This window comes from Macaca nemestrina, chromosome 19 (assembly GCF_043159975.1).
Source record: "Macaca nemestrina isolate mMacNem1 chromosome 19, mMacNem.hap1, whole genome shotgun sequence".
Lineage (NCBI taxonomy): Eukaryota > Metazoa > Chordata > Mammalia > Primates > Cercopithecidae > Macaca > Macaca nemestrina.
This window is the reverse complement of record NC_092143.1, coordinates 42,481,607-42,506,866: the sequence shown is the minus strand read 5'-3', so window position 1 is coordinate 42,506,866 and position 25,260 is coordinate 42,481,607. Positions and strand designations below refer to the sequence as shown.

General features: G+C 35.8%; 1 protein-coding gene across 16 annotated transcripts in view; it reads right to left on the bottom strand.

Annotated features, from left to right (window-relative positions):
• The window catches only part of LOC105489384 (dymeclin), a 406,658-nt gene that overhangs the window by 220,982 nt on the left and 160,416 nt on the right, over nt 1–25,260 (bottom strand). For 11 of the 16 annotated variants that reach the window (XM_071085384.1, XM_071085386.1, XM_071085387.1 and 8 more), the window contains 3 exons: nt 17,342–17,524; nt 12,874–13,052; nt 4,223–4,348 (listed from right to left, as the gene is read on the bottom strand). In XM_071085384.1, the coding sequence (XP_070941485.1) occupies nt 4,223–4,348; nt 12,874–13,052; nt 17,342–17,524 (488 nt within the window). The remainder of the gene's footprint in view (nt 1–4,222; nt 4,349–12,873; nt 13,053–17,341; nt 17,525–25,260) is intronic. The other 5 variants (XM_071085379.1, XM_071085390.1, XM_071085380.1 and 2 more) reach the window with 1 other exon arrangement.

The following is a 25,260-nucleotide window of genomic DNA, read 5'->3' as shown; positions in this document are numbered from 1 at the left end:
GACTATGTCTCAAACAAACAAACAAACAAACAAAAATATCAAATATCTTGGCTGTGATATTGAACTACAGTTTTACAACTATAGTTGCCATTGGGGAAAACTGTTAAGGGTACATGAGGTCTCTCTTATTTTTCTTAAAACTGCATGTGAATCTACAATCATTTCAAAATAAAAAAGATAGTTTAAAAAATAGCAAAAAAATATATATGCATATAAAAAGCACATTAAAAATAAATTCTCCATATCATTGGGTATTAAGAAATGCAAATTCAAATCAAAATGAGATAACAGTATATATTTCATAGGCAAGTAGGTTCACACTAATGATTCCATGTAGAGAAACTTGGTAAAACATTTGAACTTACTCTTTTCTATATTACATATGAAAAGGGAAGGGACCAAAATAAATGGAGATCAACAAGAAAGTCAGATTCTAGAGAAAAAGAACAAGTGTTTCAATATTTGAATTTGAAATGTCATCTAAAATATCCTGAAATCCAATGGAACTGAACTTGAATGTGAACTGAACTTTCCCTGTCTTACCAACCCTGTTTTGGCAGTCAGTGAAGTTTAATTTTAAGCAAAATTCTCTGCTAATTTGAAAGTGTTTTATTTATAGAATAAGGATACAGAAAAGTATAGAAAATAGCACAATAAACAGTATACCCACGTATGAATTATGCCAAAAATTAACATCTTTGTCATGTTTGCTTCAAAGTTTTTTGTGTGCTTACTTCTTCTTGTTCTGATTATTTTGTTATTGCTGCTGCAGAAGCAAATAATTATCTGGGTGGTAATGACACAAATATAGAAGGTAATTTTCATTAGTTTTCCTTTAAAATTTGTGTGTTTTATATGCATATTATACTTCAATTGTAAGATGTTTTTAAAAATCGTATTGATTTTTAATTTATTTAAAAAGTTGAGTAAATCAGTGAAAATATTACTTCTCATAGTATTTTACTGAAAACAAGAACCAAGAAATTTCTATGTTCACAACGAAAGGTCAGGCTACAAATGTAAAAATAAATTAATGGGACTATATTAAACTAAAAAGTGTCTATACAACAAAGGAAATAATCAACAAAATGAAAAAGCAGCCTCTGAATTGATATAAAATGTTTGCAAACCATATATCTGATAAAAGGCTAGTATCTAACATAAAGAACTCACACAACTCAATAGCAGAAAAACAAATAACCCCATTAAAAAATGAGCAAAGGACCTGAATAGACATTTCTCGAGACATAAATATGGTCAACAAGTATATGAAAATGTGCTCAAAATCACTAATTATCAGGGAAATGCAAATCAAAACCATCACACCAGTGTGGATAGTCATTATGAAAAAGACAAGAGATAACAAGTACGGGAGGGGATGCAGGAAACAGAACCCTTGCACACTGTTGGTGGAAATGTAGATTGGAGCCACCAAGGTGAGAAACAGTATATAGATTCTTAAAGAAATGAAAAATAGAACTAGTGGATCATCTCACAGTTCCTCTTCTGGGCATAAGGAAAATGAAATCACCACCTATAAAGATAACTGCACTCCCTCGTTCACTGCAGCACTATTCAGAGCAGCCAAGACACAGACATAGCCAGAGAGTCCGTCCACAGACAAATGGATAAAGAAACTGTAGTATGTAGTCATTTGCCACATAACATGTTTTGGTCAATGCCAGACCGCATATATAAAGAAGGTCCCAGATGATTATAACTAGATTCCTATCACCTAGATGCTGTAGCCATTGTAGCGCAACACACTATTCATGTGTTTGTGGTGACTTTATAAAGTAACAAAGTTCCAGTAAGCTAAGGGTAATTGATTATTAAAGAAAAATATTTTTTATAAATGTAGTGTAGCCCAAGTGTCCAGTGTTTATAAAGTCTACAATAGCATACAGCAATGTCCTGGTCCTTCACATTTACTCACCACTCACTCATTGACTCAATCAGTACCACTTCCAGTCCTGCAAGTTCCATTCATGGTAAGTGCCCTATACAGGTGTGCCTTTTAAAATCTTTTATACTGTATTTTTATGGTAGCTTTTCTATGTTTAAACAAATACCATTGTGTTACAACTGCTTACAGTATACAGTAACAATGCTGTACTGGTTTGTGGCCAGGAGCAACAGGCTATACCTCACAGCCTAGGCGTGTAGTAGGCTACACTATCTTGGCTGTGTAAGCACACTCTACAGTTTTCACATAATGATAAAATCACCTAAGGGCACATTTCTCACAATGCCTCCCAATTGTTAAGTAGTGCATGGTTGTATAAACAAAGGAATATTATTCAGCCTTAAAAAAGAAGACACCGACATTTGGCACAACATAGGTAAACCTGGAAGAGATTATTCTAAGTGAAATAAACCAGAGAAGAAAAATACTTCATGATCTCACATATATGTGGAATACCTTTTTAAAAAGTCAAATACACAGAGATAGAGGATATTACAATGGGTACCGGGGGTGGATGTGAGAAAATGGGGAGATATAGGTCAAAGTTACAGGTCTATAGGATGAAGTCTAGAGATCTAGTGCAGAATATGAGGACTACAGTTAATGATATTGTACTGTATTCAGGATTTTTGCTAAAGGAGAGTATCACTGCTCTTGCCACAAACAATAAAGGGGGTAATTATGTGAGATGATGGATATGCTAATTTACTTGACTATAGTAGCCATTTCTCTGTGTACACGTATTAATATATCAAAACATCAAGTTGTATACCTTAAATATACACACAAAAAATAAATTTCTATGTTTTATACTCCTTCCACAATGGTCAAGATTCCTTAAATCTTAGTTGAAATTATGGTCATACTATGTAAGAGGCAAAAACATGACTTAAGGGAACATTAGAGAGCAGTAAAGATAATATAAAAGCCCTACTGAAAATGAGGAGAAAACAAAGTGTCTGTACCCTTATAAAGAGTAAAAGCCCTGCCCCCTTCTCCTATAGACCCCCTAGCAAGGAGACTGGAAGAATCAAAAACAATCTACCCAAAAAAATGGCCTGCAGGGACAGAGTCCCAGAGAAAGAGACTATGTACAACAAGGTACAGTAAGACAGACCTGCCCACACACAGGACTTCCAATCGACTTCTTAGTGCTTACTCCTACAGATGAACAGATCAACCAGAGCCACCAGACGCTCCAGCAAAGACAGGAGTCCAAAAAGAAAACTCAGTAAGTTTGAATATATTTTGAGCAAATTTTCAGTTCTGTTGAAGTACCGGGGGTAGAATCAGTGTATTAGTACACAAATAAAAAACAGGGCAATGATGTGCTACAGAAATGGTAAAACATGTTCAAGAAAGGAAATGCAATTATCCTACAGTACACAGTCAAACTAAAAATAACATCTAAAATAATAATGTAAAATCTGAGTTAACCAAAAATGGTAATAAGATGGAAAAAGGAACAAGTCTGTGTGCTGGCAAGCGTGCTGGGAACCCAGGGGAACACATGTGGTATGCAGGAAGAATCAATGACTATCTTCCATCTTAGGGAGATAATAGTTAATATCTACAACTGAAATCAAGAAATCACAATATAAGCATGTTATTTAGAAACATGGACAGAACTGAAAGCATTTCCCTTAGAGGAGCGGGAATCAGAAACAGGGTGAACATGGGTCTGTTATTTTTCATTAAAACCTTGTACTTCCATGTAAGTTTTAAAACTATTTATGTGTATTACTCTGATGCAAAAAATAAAATTAAAAAATGCCAAAGAAAGAAGATAAAACCAGTTTGGGAATAAAACTCTCCAACAGGACCAAAATTTAAAGAGTTAAATTATGTTATGTTCTTTAAAAAATACATGTAAAACAATGGATTTCTCAAACTTCTCCCATTTTGGTCCCTTTTTCTTCTCTAATTCTGCATGCATGAAGCAAACCTGTTTGACAATTTCTGCCACAATGAAAAAGTGGAAATGAAATAGTGAAGAAAAATGAACCCAGTAGCAGCAAAATCATTTGTATCAATTACCAAAGAACCATTTTGAGAGAGTTTTTAATAGTGGTTAATAGTCATTCTGGAAAAACAAAAAAAAGCACCGCTTCAAAAATCTGAAGAAAGACATAACATTTCTAATGCAGGTTCTCACAGGAAAATCTACCAGAAAGAAATGTAAAGACTGTAGTAAATCTTATGCAGAGACATGTGTGTTCTGTAACTCTAACTCTAATCCAAGTCATGGTAACTTACCACTTCATGAATGGATCTGTTGAAGCCATCATCTTCCGTAAGGATCAACAATATTATAAGGGCCATATACACATGGTGTGAATTCCTTTCTTCAACATGATACAGAATCTCAAGAATAGGTAAAACCTAGAGAATAAAAATTATAATTGACTATTTCAGTACTTCATTATAAATCCAAATGTTTTAAATCTTTACACTTTTGTACTCTGCTTTAATATCATAGCTGTATTGTTCATTAGAGGAAAAAACCATATAAACCCCCTTCTGACTGAATGTATTTTCCAAATGTATCTTAGCTATTAAGATGCCAGTGGAGAAAATCATCACTAACTCTGTGAAGGTCTCTTAAGGTCCAATCAACATAAAGGTTGGATCTGCAAGGACCATTTAGGCTCGAGGTTTGTTTGGAAGATTTTAAGAAGTCACATTGCCTTCTCCCAACTTAACCAAAAAGTAGCAGTAGTGGGGAGAGCACAGCTGCTCACAAGTTAACGTTTTATGTGCTTAGCATCACTTTTTTAAAGCTAATAAGTAAAAAATATATTTCAAGAAATATATTTTAAATAAATACATAATTAAACATACTCTTGGAACCCAAGGTACATTTTCTCAACATACGTATTAAGATCTGCTCTTCAGTGTATCTATCCAAACATTTCATTTCAAAATGCCGTTTACAATTGTGCTTATTTCAAATCATTGACACCTTCTATTTGTTCCTTCTTTCCTAAAGTAAGGAGGTTACTGAAATTATTTATTAAAGATGGGCAGACTATACAGCATGTCTCGTAGGAAACAACCATGAACACTATCCACTGAATGCTAGAAAATAGGCCAAAAAAAAAAAATCTATCATCTAAATCAGACAATACATGTAATGAGTAAATTGTTTACACATACAAGTCCCTAAAGCACAGGCTGGTATGCCGCACACTGGGGCATACGTGTTTTTGACAGGCACACCTATTGCAGGAAGGTTTTAAAATGTGGCACTGGTGTGTTTTGTTCTTTTATAAGTTGTAGCTAAAACTTCCTCTAAATTATGAAGTTCAGTGCATGAGCACTATTAAATTCCAGGAACGAAGTGCACCAGTTACCAAGTAGTCATTGCTCTTTCTCTTTTCCCAGGCATTCTTGTCTTTGGAGTTTCTTCTGACATTGTGTCAAACATAATACATTGTACTCACATTCTACATTACCTAGTAAGCACAGTTACATTTTACGGTCATTTAACTCAACATTTGTTAATTCTGATTCTGGAGTTTTCAATACGCCACATAACATTTCCATTAATGGCAGATCACATGTAAGAGTCTGTGGTTGTATAGTCTCATAAGATTACACCACCATATTTTTACTGTACCCTTTCTATGTTTAGATACACAAATGCCATTGTGTTACAAATGCCTGCAGTATTTAGTATGGTTACATGATGTACAGGTTTATGGTCTAGGAGCCATAGGTTACACCATAAAGCTTAGGTGTGTAGTTAGGCTATACGATCTAGATTTGTATAAGTACACTCTATGATACTTGCACAATGACAAAATCACCTAATAAAACAAATTTCTCAGAATGACTCCCCACATTAAGCAACATATGACTATATTTTATGCCATGTTCTTTTTTTTTTTTTTTTTGGCTACACCTGTAGAAAGCACATCTTACCTACAGTGCCTAATATCACCAGAGTACTGAAAATATTGAGACTCTGTGCTTTACCAGACAAGATACACAAGCAAATGGTATATTCAAAGAAATAATAATGTAAGAGTAAGTAACGGGTCCAATGAGACTATGTCAGAATAGTACTTCATTCTTTTAAATATCTGTATTGAGACACAATCCATTCAAAGTACATAATTCAATGGTTTGCTGTATGTTAACAAATATGTGTAACCATCACCACAGGCAACTTAAAAAATTTCATTACCTCAAAAAGAAACCCCATACCCTTTAACTATCACCTCCTCCAGTCCCCTATGTAGCCTGCCCAAAGGAACCACTTTCTGTCTCTATAGATTTCCCTATTTTGGACGTCTGTATGAATAGAATCATAGACCACGTAGATTTTTGTGACTACCTTATTTCACTGAACATGTTACCAAGGTTCATCCATGTTGCAGTATGTATCAGAGTCTCATTCCTTTCTATGTCAAATAATATCTCATTGCATAAACATATCACATTTCATTTATCCATTCTTCTGTTTACTAACATTTGAACTGTTTCCACATTCTTGCTATTATGAGCAATGCTTCTATAAACATTCCTTTACAAGTTTTCCTGAAGACGTATACTCATTTCTCTTGGGTATATATCTAGCCTTGGAATTGCTGGATCATATGGTAACTATTTAATTGTTTCAGGAACTGCCAGACTGTTTCAAAGCCATTGCACCATTTTACATTTCCACCAACAGTGTATGAGAGATTAGATTTCCCCACATCCTCACTTCTTATTAACTAACATTTTATTCTAGGCATCATAGTGGGAGTAAAGTGGTATTTTGCTGTGGTTTTGATTTACACTTACCTGATGACTAATAATGTCAAGTTTGTTTTTTTCATATGTGTATTACTAGCTATTTGTATATCTTCCTTGCAGAAATGCTTACTCAGATCTTTCATCCATTTTGCAATTGGGTTGTCCTTTTACTATTGGGTTTAAAAAGTTCTTTATATATTATAGATACAGTTCCTTACCAGATAAGTGATTTGCAAATGTCTTCTCATATTCTGTAGGCTGTCTTTTCACTTTCTTGATGGTCCTTTGAAGCACAAACGTTTTTATTTTGATGCAGTTCAATTTACCTATTTTTTCTTTTGTTGCTCATGCTTTTGTTGTTACATCTAACAGTCATTTGCCAAATCCAAGGTCATAAAGATTTACCCCCATTTTCTTCTAAGAGGTTTATAGTTTTAGCTCTTTTAGGCCTTTGACCCATTTTGAATTAATTTTGTATATGGGGTGAAGCAAAAGCCCAACTTTATCCTTTCGCAAGTGACTACACAATTGCACCAGTACCATTTGTTGAAAAAACCTATTCTTTCCACATTGGTCTTGGCACCCTGGCTGAAAATCAGTTGATGATAGGTATATGGGTTTATTTCTAGATTCTCAGTTCAACTCCATTGATGTATTACGTCTATCCTTGTGCCAGTACCACACTGTATTGATTAGTGTTGCTTTATAATAAGTTTTGAAATTAGAAAGTATGAGTCCTCCAAATTTGTTTTTTTTTTCAGGATTGTTTTGGCTATTCTTGGTCCTTTATAATTTTATATGGATTTTTAAACAATCTTGTCAATCTCTATAAAGAAGTCAACTAGGATTCTAATACGTATTGTGCTCAACGTGTACGTCAGTCTCTGGGGAATACTGCCATCTTAACGATGTTAAGTACTGTGATCAGGGCTGGGTATGGTGGCTCACGCCTGTAATCCCAGCACTTTAGGAGGCCAATGTGGGAGGATCGCTTGAGGTCGGAAGTTTAAGACCAGCCTGGGCAACATAGCAAGACCCTATCTCTATTTTTTTATGTTGCAATCAATGAATATATGTTTTCCCATTTCTTTCAATAATATTTTGTAGTTTTCAGAGTGTAAGTTTTGTACTTCTCTTGTTAAATTTCTGATGCTATTATGAACAGAACTATTTTCTTAACTTCATTTTGGGATTTCTCATATATAAAAATACAATTTTTTGCATATTGACGTTTTATACTGATCCAGTATCCTGCAACTTTGCTGAACTCATCTATTAATTCTAAGAGTTTTTCAGTGGATTCCTTAGGATTTTCTATATATAAGATAATGTCATCTGCAAATACAGATAATTTTACACCTTGCTTTCCAATCTAGATGTGTTTCATTTCTTTCTCTTAATCAAATGCCCAGGCTAGAATCTCCAGTAAAATGTTGAATGAAATGGCAAAAGCAGACATCCTTGTTTTGTGGCTGATCTTAGGGAGAAAGACAACATGGTCTTTTACCATTAAGTACGATGTGAGCTGTAGGGTTTTCATAGAAGCCCTTTATTAATCTGAGGATGTTCTCTTCTATTCCTAGTTTGTTAAATATTTTTATTTCATGAAAAAGTGATGATTTTGTCAAATGCCTTTTTCTGGATCTATTTAAATAATCATATGATTTTTGTTTTTCACTCTTGATATGATGTATCACAATAACTGACTTTCAGATGTCCAATCAAGCTTACATTCCTCGGATAAATCCCACTTGGGTATGGTATATAATTACTTTTATAACATAACTTTAATTCTGAAAGAACTATTTAAACTGAGATCTGAAAAACTACTAAGAGTTGTCTGAGAAGAGGAAAAGGGAGAAAATTTCAAGGAGAAGTATTCTAGAGAAAACCAAGTCTAAACTTAGTTACGAGATAGGTCAGATTGAGAGAAATTAAATTAATTCATTATGATTAAATAAAGAATAAAAAGGACATAATGGCAAACAGATGAGACCCAAAATGGAAGCTGTGGCAAAATTATAAAATGTCTTGTTAGCCACATTAAGAGTAAGAGCTTTAAACCTGAGGACACTGTGGAGCCATGAAAGGGCTTTAAAAGCAGAGAAGTGACATGATCAGATTTGACTCTAATATACTCACTCTGGAAACAGGATAGAAAATAATATTAAAGAATAGCAAGACAGAAAGCAGGAAAACCAGTTAAAGATGTTGCAATAGTTTTAGTAAGAGATGAAGGCCGCTTAAACCAAAGGAATGGCAATGAGGAAAAAGAACACTAATATATTCCAAAGATAATAAGGAGAGAAAATAAAAAAGATTTGGTTGGATATGGGGGAATGAAACAGGAGAGTCAAAGCTTTTGCTAACTCTGTGGATGGCTCACTGTGATACAGAATACAGGAGTAAGAGAAGGAAGAGCAGGGAAAATAATGAACCCAATTTTTACATGTTTGGTTTAAGGTGTTTACGAGACAGCCACTGGGAAATGTCTGGGGCAGCTGGATACATGGATATGAGATATGGGCAACCAGGGCTGCAAAAACAGAACATATATGGCACATATAAATGGGAACATATACACTGGCAACATACAAATGACAACTGAATTTGCTTAGATGTTTTAGGGAGAAGTACAGGGAAAAAACAAAAAGAAGGACAGAACCCTGCAGCAGGACACATTTAAGGACAAGAAAAAAATAACACATAAAGGAGAGAGAAAAGCAGTCGGCATAGAGGTGGAAAAACCAGCAGAGTAAAATGATCAGAAAGCCAAGGTATATGTTTGTAGATATATGAACTACAAGTTTGGGCCCCCAAAATTCATATGTTAAAACCCTAACCCCCAATGGGACACTATTAAGAGGTGGGGCTCTTGCGAGGAGATTAGGTAACAGGTGTGGAGCACTCATGATGGGATTAGTACCCTTATAAGAAGAGAGAGGAGAGAGCTTGCTTCTTCCCTGCCTCTGCTCACTGCCATGTGAGGACACAGCAAGTAGATGACTCTTGACAAACCAGTAAGCAGGTCTGCACCAGACACCAAGGGGGCTAACATCTCTGTCTTGGAAATCTCAGCCTACAGAACTGTGAGAAATAACTTTCTGTTGTTTAAGCACCAGTCTATGGAATGTTTGTTAAAGCAGTCAGGCCTGAATAAATTCTGAACTGACTAAGCCTGAACTGACTAACACATAGGTATTCAGCGGTTTAAAGAATAAAGAAATGAACAGTGTCATATGCAGCAATGCAGTCAAATAAGAAAATGAAACATGACCAAAGATTTACTAACAATCAGGAGCTGCTGATGAGGAAGTTGTAGAAACAAATGTTAGATCACAACAGGTAGAAAAGTGCACAAGAAGTAAAGGCAAATAATGTGGCTTTCAAGAAACTTAGCATGAAAAGGAAAAGAAAAGGGCTAAAAAAAAATTTCCTTTTTGATGTTTATATAAAAACCACACTCAGAAAATAAAGGACTATTAGTCCATCTAAAACAAGATGTAAAGATCCTATGTCATTTCTTTTATAATTCATGATAAATCCTACATTGCATATCATTGTAAATCTTAATCTCATTTTCTAAGTGTCTCTTCAGTGAAGTTTCAAATGAGTAAGTATCAAAATGACAGGAGCTGCATGTCTGCAATATTGTGCAGGCTCAAGGCTTGACCCAAAAGCAGAAGACTGCTGGAGGCCTAAGGGAAATGCCAGCCGAATCTCTGCTGGACTAACACAAACAGAAATTAAAAGAGTGACTAGCTCATAATGCCCTGATTAAGGAAATTACAAGCAATATAGTGTCGAAGTGACTATATATTATTTGTCCAAGATCCCTTCCTTAAGGAAATTCCCTTTACCTTTGTGGCTATGGTGGCTTAGCATTAACTGTGCCTCCTTCCGTAATCATTGGTCAAATAAGTGGATACACAACCCAAGAAGAGACTATTGGAGCCCTTCATGAAATATTTCTGAAGTAGTTGTGTAATCTTTCCTCTTTTTAGCTTATGATATGTTGAGAGCTGCTGGTGGCCACCTGTCTCCCCACTTGGAAAGTGTGTGCCTGAGAATAAGGCCAAAGCTATAAAAGGCAGAGGCAAAAGATGGAGAGGCCGAGCCTGGATAACATTTAGCCCCTAGAACCAGCTATGACTGAAGCCAAAAAAAAATGCACAAATTTTTCATTTGTACAGATATATTTCTTTTTGCTTACGCTAGGCATAAATGGGTCTGTTACAACTAAAAGAATCATGACTATCTTAAAAGTCTAGCTACTTTTCTTGTTAAACATTTGCTTGTGATAAAATATAAAAATTGTGTTCATGTCTATAATGAGTTTTTCTAAAAAGTATGCCTCTTAAGCCCTGTTTTTAACATTCAGGCACTTGGATTCGCCCTAGACACTATTCAGAGACACAAAAAGAAAATGCAAGAGTCATTGTATTGTTATTCTAATAGATAAAAATTAAAAATGTACCATAAGAAGTTATACCAGATTAATTAACTTGTTTTGAGTTAAAACAAGTCAAACAGTAGTGAGTCAGACCATCAACAGAAAGAATCCAAGTCAGCCAACACCTGTTGCTGAACAGAGGCAGGTCTGCCTCCAGCCTGATGGGATTTACACACAATTACGTATTTCTTAGAAACACTGTAATCCGTCAAACATTACCTTCTTAATGTCAAAGACTGCAGAATAAAATAATTGATAACCATAACAAAATCAGATCAGCACAGTAAATTTCCTACTGATAACATATTTTCTCATCAAAGCCTCAACATATTTATTATAGAAGAAAGGTAAAAGGACAGATGGAGCATAAATTAAGAAATTATCCAACAAAACCAGAACAAATAAACAAACACCACCCTCCAAAATAACTATAACACAAAACCTTTTAACCTTTCACCGGGTATGTCATCAAACACAGACAGCTGCTCTCTGCACCATCTTATATACCCGCATCCTTACCATACAACTTTCTGAAACAGGTGACGTCACAGGTTTCCTGCTTATTGCCAATATTTCCCTTAGAATACATCATCCTCAGAATTGTCTCTATGCCTATCCACACCTATCAGGAAACAAACCTTCTCTTTACAGGATTTTACTCATATAAGCAGTATACTTTCATACTCACTTTGCTATTTAAGCAATGTTTCCCACCTAGACCTAAGGTGGAGACACTCTTTCATCACATGTTTCATTCTTAGTGTCAATTGGATGCAGAGTATGTTCAATGAATTCTGGTATTCCGTGTTCCTTCACTATTTATGCAGTATTTTATATTGAACACTGAAAAAATGGTAACCAAATACTGGGAGAATCCTGCTATCAATCTGTAAAAAGTGGTGCAGAGGGAACATTTCATTGCTGTCAGGCAGCTACTGGCTATTTCGGGAATGTTCACATTTTTACGAGTATATTAGGGTCCATAGTTATCTACACACTATGTATTTCAAACAACATTAACACCTTGGTGAGGTAGCTTACTCTCCCCCTCATAGAAACACTGATGTTTGCACATTAGTCATAAAGGAAATCGATTATTGCTTAAAGGAGTTTTTGTCTATGAACAAAAATTTGAGAACTAATTTCACTCATGTAGTGATGGATAGTGTAATTTAAGGGATATCTGACAAAAGTACCTTAAAATGACTATAAGACTCCAGGGAGTGAGTTCAGACAGTCCTAAAGCCTAAGCCTGCCAGAGGGGATGGGACATTTGAGCAGCTGAGTTGAAACATCACTTTCCTTTCAGCATTCTCATCAGGAATATTCTGCAACTGTGATGAGTAACATGAAGTTGGTGGGCGGGCACTTAGCAGATGGAAGGGACTGAGATGATTTAAAAATCTCCTTGAGAATTGCAGAGGGTTTTTGGAAGACTTGAACAGGCTGAATCCTGGTAAGGACAAGGAGGCGCGTCAAGTCAGCCAGGGACGTTGCTGTGTCCTGCTGTGGGAGGCCCCCTCCACACGAGCTGTGTCTTATGCTGGAGAAGATCCTACCCTCTGTCTGTGTCTGCTGACACCTCCCTATCAATTTCTTGATCATCACCTTTATGGCAACCAGGCAAATAAACTTGCCCTCTTGGGAAAAGAAGTTTTTCTTCAAAATATTATAAAATACAAACACATGGAATGTTTAGTATGATACTTACAAGATTTTCCATGTCTGTGCGAGCCAACATGTATGTTCTAATATTACTATTTTGATGAAGCAAGGTATACAAGAGGAGAGTTGCTTGATCAGATGTCTGCTGTTCACAAAGAGCTGTGTACAAACTATTAAAGTTGATCTGGAAGGCATGTGGAATTGATGAGGGGAAAGGACTGCTATCTGGAATACAGAAAACAGCACATCAGTAATTTCTAGCTGTGCTTTATATAAATGAAAATATTGTTAAAGTAATGTGTACAACTCAATTCCCATTAATTTTATGGAAAGTCATTACATTTCAGATTCAAAATTTTAATTTATACAAAATTTACTTGAGGTCCAGGCATGGTGGCTCACGCCTGTAATCCCAGCACTTTAGGAGGCCGAGACGGGTGGATCACAAGGTCAGAAGTTTGAGACCAGGCTGACCAACATGGTGAAACCCCATCTCTACTAAAAATACAAATATTAGCCGGGCGTGGTGGTGTGGGCCCGTAATCCCAGCTACTCAGGAGGCTGTGGCAGGAGAATCGCTTGAACCCGGGAGGTGGAGGTTGCAACCAGCCGAGATTGCGCCATTGCACTCCAGCCTGGGCGATAGAGTGAGACTTTGTCTCCAAAAAAAAAAAAAAAAAAAATTTTACCTTAAAAAGAACTAAACTAAGTCATGTAGTTTGACTCTGTTACTATTTTCCCATTAACATAGCTGAAATAAATCAGCTCTAAGAACGTGAACTTAAATAAACAGAATTATGAGTGAGTCAAAAGGCTCTCCAATCAATACAATTTAACCAGGACTTCAAGATGAAATACTTTGTTACCGAAACTAAATAACCATGAGTCCTAAATAAAAAGCATCTAGAGAGAAAGATAGAATTTCTATACAAAATAGAAAATTCTCTTTTAATATAGAATTAAAAAGAAAACAACTGCCTTTAAGGCTGGGTTAATTTTCTTCAAATGAATAAATTGTGGCTGAAGTATCCACTTACACCAAAATCAGTATAGACGTTCCTCAACTTACAATGGGATCATATTCCCATAAATTAATCGTAAGTTGAAAATATTCTAAGTTGAAAATGCATTTAATACAACCTAACTTACCAAATATCATAGCTTAGCCTAGCCTAGCCTAGCCTAAGCTATTATTTTTGTGTACAGTTCTAAATTGTATTAATCCAACTGTAACAGTAGGCCTATTTTACAACAAAGTGTTGAATATCTCATGTAATTTATTAAATACAGTACTGAATTTATATTGCTTTTGCACCATCATAAAGTCAAAAAATCCTAAGTCCAGCCATTGCAGGTTGGGGGCCATCTGTGTACGTTCAACATTAGGTTCTATAATCAAAAGAGCATACCAAGCTTGAGACAACTACCAGAAAACTTCGATAACTTTTTAAAAAATAAAATAAAATATAATCTCCAATGCAAACCTAATTGACTACAACTGCTAAGAAATTTTTTTTTTTTTTTTTTTTTAAGTACAGTCACTGGAACAATCAAAAGCAAAAATCACAGCCTGTACTAGGAAAGTTCTTGATATTCCAAACCGACACAGGCCCTTTCCAACAGTTAACTGGATTTGCTGAGAAACTGAAGCAATCAAGGTTAGGAAGTAACAAAGAAGATAAAGATAAGTTCAACAGACTCAGAGAAAGTCATCATCTAATCAAATAAAACTCTGAACATGGTAGCACAAAGAGCCAATATTTTTATGTTCTAAAAAGCACCAAAATTATTTTAAGCCTTTAAAAACACAGAAGCACTACCAAGACAAAATAACTTGCTTTAACATTCCTAAAAGCTGTGCTCTTATGGAAAAAGAGATATGTTCCAACACAGTCCTTGCCTCTCAGATTCTCCTTTCTAAGCTTTACATTTGTGAGGAGAATGCATCAAAACGCCTTCAGTTTTACCATCCAGTGCCCTCACTTTTCCTTCTACATTTGAAATAGAGGCTATTTTTTCAATACTAACACTGTATTTTTGACACTTACAAAAATAATTCATTTTTTTTGTGGTTGGCTTTATATTTTTGCAAGGGATGGCAAAAGAAAGTGTTGCCATGTGCCGTGAGTATGCAGATATTATGGAATCTACAGAATGCTCACTGGTGGAAGATTCTAGACACACTACACTTCTATAAAATTGAAGCAAAGTAACAAATTCACCAACCTGTATTATACCTGACTGCAAAGGGAATATGTGTGTTGTGTATGTGTATCCACAACATACATACATTACTAGCTAATAAATACTATGAACCAGCTGTTATACTAAACACTTTGTTTATGTTATCCCTTATTTAACCCATACAACAAATGTGTCATTATTCTGATCAGCTTTACAAGGAATGTAATAGATGTTTAAAGGGATCAAGTAACTTTGCCAAGATCAGCCCTGATGGATATGAGCATCCTAAAGCCAACACTTTGCATCATTGTACTAAATGGTCTCCCAAACCGTGACCATCCCAAGCAAAGTTCAGCCCTAAATACCAACATTTGGCCTGAGCAGCAAGAGTAACATAGTAGATACCATATACTGAATACCCGCTTTGTTGCAAAATCTGGGCTAATCATTTTAAAGACTTACCTTGCTTGGTCTTTATACAAATACTATTAGGTGATATTTTCTCTATTTTATAGGCAAAGCTTTTGAAGCTAATTGGGAGATTAAGCAAACTGTCAAAGGTCTCACACTCTGAAGTGATAGAGGTATGGTGTGAAGCCAGGTATGCTTGACTCTGAAACTTGCTTTCTTAACCATTAAGTCATACTGTCACCAAGAAGAGTAAGTAATGGGAACAGAAAAATACTAATAGATACAGGAGTTTTCATTTTTTAATTCATAAAATTGTTATTATTTCCCCATTGTAACGTGTTATAGTTTATGTTCTCTCCACAATTCATGTTGAAATTTAATCTCCAATGAAATAAAGTTGAGAGGTGGGGCCTTTACAGTGTGATTAGGTCCTACAGGCCCCTCTCTTATCAACAGGATGAAGGCCTATATAAAAGAGGGCCCACATAGCATTCAGCTCTTTTAGCCCTTGACTCCCTTCTGCCATGTGAAGACACAGATAGAAGGACCCATCTTGGAAGCAGAGACTGAGCCCTCACCAGACACCAAACCTGCCAGTGCCTGGATCTTAGATTCACTTCCCAGTCTTCAGAACTGTGAGAAATAAATTTCTGTTCTTTATAGGTTATTGAGTCTCAGGTATTTTGTTAGAGCAGCACAAATGGACACGCTGCAAATAATACCAGAATTGGCAGAGGCACAATTAATGGGCACATCTAGCCACGTCTATAAGAAATGTGTATCAGAATAACCTGGAAGAAACATGGCACGGGGCATCAGAAGGCTTACAAATGCTCCCATCCAATCACTGTACTTCCCACCCATCTTCATCACACTGGTGTTAGAAATGTCTTGAGAATCTGGCTATGCGCTGCATAATAATGTTTCAGTCAATGATAAACCACATATTTGAAGTGATCCCGTGTGATTATACCACATTTTTACTGTACCTTTTCTAGGTTTAGATTGCCTAGATACACAAATACCACTGTGTTACAACTGACTACAGTATTCAGTACATCATCATGTTGAACAGGTTTGCTGGCTAGGAGCAATAGGCTACACCACAGAGCTTAGTTGTGTAGCAGCTATGCCATCTAGGTTTGTCTAAGTACACTATGATAGTCACGCAGCGAAAAAATTGCCTAATGGAACACAGCCCTGCCATTGAGCAGCACTTGACTGTACTACAGGAATCCTGCTTTTAGAATGTAACCTTTTGAGAAGAGATGCTGGTTCAACATGAAGTGATATGCTCATCTTCTACTTTAGGAGTTATTAATACCAAGTTACACAGCTCATGGGCAGCCTACACCCCTTGTTTGGAAGTAAAGATTTACTGGAGCACAGCCATCTAACCTGTTTACATAGTACCTATGGCTGCTTTGATGCAACAATGGCAAGGCTAAGAGACTGCAGGAGAGAACATGTGGCTCCACAAAGCCACTAATCCCTACAGAAAAAGGTTTTCTGATTTGTGCTCTAATTTTTTTTTTGAGACCTAATTTTTAGTTCTATAAAACTCTAACTAGAATACAGACTTTAACTGAAAATTTAAAACAACCTAGCATTTGGGTTTTCCAGGTTAATTCCTACCCCTAACAGGTAGTACACACGGACCCAAATTAAACACATGCTGGTTTGGTTATCCCTGAAAGAAATATGAATTTAAACAGATATAAAGGATCACAGCCTTGTTCTCGGATTTGCTTGACCTTCCTGATAATATTGACAGGAAAAGCTAAGGTTTTTCTCATGTTTGACCAATATGAAAACATACAAATGGACACTCATCTCCAAAACTACAAGACAATAAACAATATAGAATAAGCAATACTCTCCCCATTACAAAGAATATTAGAGAAAAAAATACCACAAACCTTGTGTGTTCTTGAAGGACATAATGGCTTGTCTGTAGGGGTTTGGCGCATCTGAGGCATCTGTCAGATTGGCCAACACCAGCAGAAGCAGGAGACTCTGGTTGGCCAGAGGGGAAGAAAGCTCTGGAGAGGCAGTCGCTTTGCTGCCCACACCACCTAGCGTGAAGACAGTCCAGAGTCCTGCTGGAGAAGAAAACACCCTGTTAGGATGTGCCACCACCAATGAGATGAATGTATTTCTGTACAGTATTCTGTGTAATATAATACAGTATAATACAACATGGTAATGAGCAGTTCCAAAGTGTAGAACAAGAATCATGTCGATACATTTCACAAGGCCAGAAAATCCTCGTTGCTATAAAAACTGGACAAAGATTGACTGTATTTAAAACAAAATAGAGAAATAGAGATTTTTATGATTAGGTAACCTAAATTTTTTTAAAAAGCAAATGAAATTTAGTAGAAAAATTTGCTAAAAAAAAATTAATGCAAGCCGGGTGCAGTGGCTCACACCTACAATCCCAGCACTTTGAGAGGCTGAGGCAGGTGGACCAAGAGGTCAGGACTTCAAGACCAGCTTGGCCAATATGGTGAAACCCAATCTCTACTAAAAATACAAAAATTAGCTGGGTGTGATAGCAGGTGCCTGTAGTCCCAGCTACTTGGGAGGCTGAGGCAAAAGAATAGCTTGAACCTGGGAGGCAGAGGTTGCAGTGAGTTGAGATCATGCCACTGCACTCCAGCCTGGGCAAGAGAGCAAGACTCCATTTCAAAAAAAAAAAAAATAATAATAATAAATGCATTATGATTGAGAGGCTTTGTTTCTAAAATACAAGAATTGTTCACCATTTTAAAAGTATTATTTCTATTTTTTAAGATAAAAAATATGGTCACTCAAGAGTTTCCACATTTTCATAAATATATTTAAATATATATATATATATTTTTTTAAACTTAAAATTGGTTTCTGATTTAAAGAAAAATTCTTACAAACCAGAACGGGAAGGAAACCTCTAGCCAGAAATTCATAGTGGTCAAACATTGCAAGTATTCGCATTAATATCATCAACATCAGCATGGTACTACTGATGTCCAAGCAAAAACATCAAGGCAAAAGAAAAGAAGACCAAAAACATTTTAGAGAAAAAATTTCATTATTTGCAAGCAATATTCTGGTCCACTTAGAAATGTACTGTCCAGGCTGGGCGCGGTGGCTCACGCCACCGGTAATCCCAAAACTTTGGGAGGCCTGACCAACATGGAAAAACCCCGTCTCTAGTAAAAGTACAAAAAAATTAGCCGGGCGTGATGACATGCGCCTGTAATCCCAGCTACTCGGGAGGCTGAGGCAGGAGAATTGCTTGAATCCGGGAGGCGGAGTTTGCGGTGAGCCGAGATCGCGCCATTGCACTCCAGCCTGGGCAACAAGAGCAAAACTTCATCTCAAAAAAAAAAAAAAAAAAAAAAAAAAAATGCACTGTCTAGTACAGTGGCCACTAGCCACTTGTGGTTACTGAGCATTTAAAGTGAGACTACTGCAGCTCAAATCACATTGTGCTATAAGTATAAAATATACATGAAATTTTAAAGACTTAATACCAAAAAAAAGAATGTAAATTATCTCATTAATATTTTATGCTAAGTACATGTTGAAATATTTTAGATACACTGAGTTAAAGTATTAAAATAACTTTCACCTGTTTCTTTTTACTTTTTGAACATGACCACTAGAAAATTTAAAATTACATATGTGGCTTCTATTATATTTCTATTGGACGGAGTTACTTGTTCTAGAATATAAAAGACAGTCACCTGATACTCCATTACTGACACACTATTAGAACTAATAGAAGATTTTGGTGCAGTACTATGGCTATATGGTCAATACCAACAACAATAAAAATCAAAAGCTTGATACACAATCAATAAATAATTAGAAAATATATTTACTTCCAATCAAAATAGCAACAAATCCAATGAAATATTCAGGAATAAACCTAAAATAGAGAAGACCTTCAGGCTGATGACCATAGAATTTGAAGACCATATGAGATCTGAATTAATGTAAAGGCATAACATGTTTCTGGACAAAAAGAGTCAATACTATAAAATGTCAAATCTAGGTCAGGTGTAGTGGCTTATGCCTGTAATCTCAGCACTTTGGGAGGCTAAGGCAGATGGATCAACTGAAGTCAGGAGTTCGAGACCAGCATGGACAACATAGTGAAACTCCATCTCTACTAAAAATACAAAAATTTAGCCAGGTGTGGTGGTACATGCCTATACTCCCAGCTACTTGGGAGGCTGAGGCGGGAGAATCTCTTGAACCTGGGAGGCGGAGGTTGCAGTGAGCTGAGATCATGCCACTGCACTCCAGCCTGGGTGACAGAGTGAGACTCTGTCTCAAAAAAAAAAAGTCAAATGTCTCTCAGTAAATCTAAAATTCAGTATAATAACCATCAAAATACCAACAAGACTTTACGTGATATTTTGCAATAGTGTAAATAAAACATTTCTACATGAAAAAATACATAAGAAAACAATTCTGAGACTGACCTGGGGAAGTATATATCCATTCATATAGTAAAATTTGTATAAAGCTATAGTCATGTAAAAGTGTGATTTAGCAGCAGAGAAGAAAAATAGGTCAACAGAAGAGAAATTAGGTCAGAACACAGCTACATGTATTTTATCATTAAGATTATGATAAAGGTAGTGTGCCAGATCAGTAAGAAAAGGATAAAAATCTGTTAAGTGTTCTTGGGACAATAAAATTTTCTTAGTATTCAATTATAGAAATATGTGTATAAACCTTGAATCAGGGAAGCCCTTATCTTATGCAAGAAACAACATTCAAGAATACATGAAGAATACTCATTTGACCATTTAAAAATTAAATACTTTTACATGATAAAATACATCACAAAGACAAGTGACATATGTATAACAAAAGGATTTTTTTAAAAATCTACAAATCAGTAAAAAAAAAAAAAAAAAAAAAAAGTAATCCAAAATTAAAATGGGCAACAAAGGAAGCTGAGGCAGGAGAACTTGAGCCCAGGAGTTGAAGACCAGCCTGGGCAACACAGTGAGACCTTGTCTCTACAAATAATAATAATTTAAAAAGAAATAGCTGGGCATGGTGGTGCATGCCTGTAGTCCCAGCTATTCACAAGGCTGAGGCAGGAGGATCAGTTGAGCCCAGGAGGTTGAGGCTACAGTAAGCTGTGACTGTGCCACTGAACTCCAATCTGGGCAACAGAATAAGCCCCTATCTCAAATACATATATATTTTTTAAATGGGCAACAAAAGTACAAACAATAAAAATAATTTTTAAAAATGTGATGAGATGACCCATAAGACTAGAAAATTTTTAAAAGACTGATAATACTCAGTTGTATCAGTAAAGGTATAGGAAATTACCAACACTAAGAGATCCAAGTGGTAGAGGACTTTTTAAAGCATATTTGGCAGTTTTCATTGAAAATAAAATGCACATACTCATGAACCTAGAAATTCTTTTTTTTTTTTTTTTCCTATACCAGGGAATACTTGAATAGGCACACAAAAGAGCATGTATAGGAATGTTTAATATTGTTTATAATGGTCCAATAATGTAAACAACATACAAATGCTCCCCAGTAACAATGGTAAAATGAGCTATGGTTAAACTATGCCATGGAATACAATATAAATATGTAGATGTCTATGTACCAACAAGGAAATACCGTTAAGTGAAAAAAACAAGTTGCAGAAAAACTAATGTAACAATTTTAAAAATCACTTACCAAACCATATATGTATCCATATGTACATGCATATATAAACATATTTTTAAAAAACAAGAAGGACAAAGTATACATCACACTGGAAACAGAGATTATCTCTAGAGGATGAAGTGGGATTGCATGAAACTCAAGGAAGACTTTTGTTTTACTTGTATAGTTTAATTTTCCCCCAGTAATAGTATATTTATTTCTTTAAAAATAAATGTAAAAGAATAAAATTAAAATAACAGAACAATATAGATCCCATTAGTATGAGGAATATAGGAAAACCTTATCAGAAATCACTAAGTGAAAAACGCCATTCACAAACTACATATATATAAATATATATGTATATATATGCATGCTCCATTTGTTTTAAGAACTTGCAAATATACATATCTATGCACGTAAGTCCATCTACAGGTCACTGGTAGGGTCCACTGTAGACAGTGGTCATTTGTCATGGAGCAGAGTGGGAGTGAAGGTGGCTTGAGAAGAGTCTCAGACTTTGTTCAGTGTAGTATTACTCTATTGCTTGACTCTTCTATAACATAGACGTATTCAAGCATAACAAGCAATTAAAAATAATAAGGAAGGGAAGGAGGAAAATCCCTGGTCACCAACTCCCCCAAAAATATGATGCAAATACTTTGGAACTAGGGATACAGCCCGGTAATTTTTACTTTAACAACAAAACAGAAAAACTCCTGATAATTTTGGAGGGAAAAATCATCAACATGTTAGCTCTGATTATATCGAGGACCATGACAATGGATGTGATATTTTTTAATCTTTGCATATACATATTTTTATTATTTATTATAATTGGTAGGTGTCCTTTTTACACAAATTCTTATTAAATGAATTAAGTGCTTCTGTAAATAAATTATAAACAATATATAACAAAATAAGAAACTGATACGTTTTGTTTCTCCTGAACTAACACAGGCAGATACTTTTTATTTCTGCTTTACATTGTAAATAGTTCAGTGTGAACATCTGTTCATTTCTAATATTTTGTACTTTTTATTGAACACACAAAATAAAGTACCTTATAAATAGCATAACAATATGTAATTTCTTACATAATTGTGAGCCTACAAATATCAAGCTTTTTTAATGATTACTGAAATTGATTTACTACTAACTTTTAAGGAGCTGTTATGGGGGAAAGCGGGAAATAGTCCTCATCCCCAAATTTCGAGGTTCCCAAAGAAGAGCATACTGGGAACCTCAAATTGCACATCTGGTATAAATTTTCAGTATAGGTATAAGCAAACTCAAGGATCAGCAAGAAAAGGTTTTTTGTTTTGTTCTTTAATACAGGAAGGATTTTAAGATTACTGAGGAACACAGGAAAGTTTCTGTTAAATAATGTGCTCCTTCCTTTTCATAAGGAAAATCTGAATTAAAATTGTCAGTAATTGGTAACTATATACCAAAATTTAAATTTATTCAAAACAATCCTCATGACATAGTTGAAGAACTTGAGACATTTAATAAGAAAATCAAAATTATTAAGAAGGTACAGCCAGTAGCCAAGTATTAATTATTTGCTTTGAGATTGATTTGTGTTGTTTATTTGTATCATTTTAAAACATTTAAAGCCATTTTCTTCCACTCAGAGTATGCTCCATGACAGTCAGCTCCCATATCCATCACTTTGTGTTCCAGGATTCAGAAAAATGGGAAACACAATTACAAAGTTCAATCTGCAACAAAAATAATCACAACACGCTCCCCAAGGTCAAATAGAAGTGTTTTTTGGATCCTCTTCACAGCTGCTCATCTTCATTGCTAGTGGAAATGAGTTGACTACTACTGAACAAATTGCACATACAAAATTCTGATTCCCTTTCAACACAGATTCACTCTCCTTTCTTCAAGATTTTCCAAGAGAGCTGAGAAGCTGCTTCTAATTTCAGATAAACGAACATTTTATTGGGAAGCTTCTCCATCTTTCCCTGAATCCACCAACACAGACAGACAGACAGACAGACAGACACACACACACACACAAACACACACACACACACACACACACACAGCCTTCCTTCCTTTTTCTGGTAAACAGTACTGCAGGGAGAGATGAAGCAGCCTGTCACTGCCTACACTACAGTTTAAACTGGCCCATAATACTGGACAAAGATTCTTCCAAAAGTTCATTTCTCTTTGCTGGTCCAAGCCTCTGATCTATGTATGACCCAAGAATCTTAGTGGAATTCCATTTTCCTGTTGGAAAAAAAAAAAAAACCTCTCCACCAGAAAAATAAGGAAAGTTACAATATATTTCCTTGTGTTCCAAAAACCAAATTTAGGACGGTTCCCAAAGTTCCTTAATTGTATCCCTTGGGTCTTCCAAACGAACTCTTGAAATCCATCTAACTAAAACTAAAAAATACTAAATACTAAAATTAACTAAAAGAACAAATCTGGTGTTGACAAGTGTTTTGTCTTATTACTATACTTTAGGTTCTGGGATACATGTACAGAACACGCAGGTCATCCATCAACCCATCATCTACATTAGGTATTTCTCCTCATGCTATCCCTCCCCTCGCCCCCCACCCCATGACAGGCCCCAGCGTGTGATGTTCCCCTCCCTGTATCCATGTGTTCTCATTGTTCAGCTCCCACTTATGAGTGAGATCATGCGGTGTTTGGTTTTCTGTTCCAGTGTTAATCTGCTGAGAATGATGGTTTCCAGCTTCATCCATGTCCCTGCAAAGGACATGAACTCATCCTTTTTTATGGCTGCATAGTATTCCATGGTGTATATGTTTATCCAGTCTATCACTGATGGGCATTTGTGTGGGTTCCAAGTCTTTTCTATGTGAATAGTGCTGCAATAAACAAACGTGTGCATGTGTCTTTATAGCAGAATGATTTATAATCCTTTGGGTATATGCCCAGTAATGGGATTGCTGGGTCAAATGGTACTTCTGATTCTAGATCCTTGAGGAATCACCACACTGTCTTCCACAATGGCTGAACTAAATTACACTCCCATCAACAGTATAAAAGTGTTCCTATTTCTCTATATCCACTCCAGCATCTGTTGTTTCCTGACTTTTTAATGATCACCATTCTAACTGGCATGAGATGGTATCTCACTGTGGTTTTGATTTGCATTTCTCTAACAACCAGTGATGATGAGCTTTCATATGTTTGTTGGCTGCGTAAATATCTTCTTTTGAGAAGTGTCTGTTCATATCCTTCACCCATTTTTTGATGGGGTTGTTTGCTTTTTTTCTTGAAAATTTGTTTAAGTTCTTGTAGATTCTGGATATTAGCCCTCTGTCAGACAGACGGATTGCAAAAATTTTCTCCCATTCTGTAGGTTGCCTGTTCACTTTGATGACAGTTTCTTTTGCTGTGCAGAAGCTCTTTAGTGTAATTAGATCCCATTTGTCAATTTTGGCTTTTGTTGTCATCGCTTTTGGTGTTTTAGTCATGGAGTCTTTGTCCATGCCTATGTCCTGAATGGTACTGCCCAGGTTTTCTTCCAGAGTTTTTATGATTTTAGAACTTACGTTTAAGTCTTTAATCCATCTTGAGTTAATTTTTGTATAAAGTCTAAGGAAGGGGTCGAGTTTCAGTTTTCTGCATATGGCTAGCCAGTTTTCCCAACACCACTGATTAAATAGGGAATCCTTTCCCCATTGCTTGTTTGTGTCAGGTTTGTCAAAGATCAGATGGTTGTAGATACATGGTGTTATTTCTGAGGCCTCTGTTCTGTTCCATTGGTCTATATATCTGTCTTGGTACCAGTACCATGGTGTTTTGGTTACTGTAGTCTTATAGTATAGTTTGAAGTCAGGTAGCATGATGCCTCCAACTTTGTTCTTTTTGCTTAGGATTGTCTTGGCTATACAGGCTCTTTTTTGGTTCCATATGAAATTTAAAGTAGGTTTTTCTAATTCTGTAAAGAAAGTCAATGGTAGCTTGATGGGGATGGCATCGAATCCATAAATTACTTTGGGCAGTACGGCCATTTTCACAATATTGATTCTTTCTATCCATGAGCATGGAATGTTTCTCCATTTGTTTGTTAGAGTGTTGGAGAGAAGGTTCTGGAGTGCTGGAATTATTTCACCTGACTGAACACATTCACTTTATAATAATTACTTGAGCCACATGCTAATTAT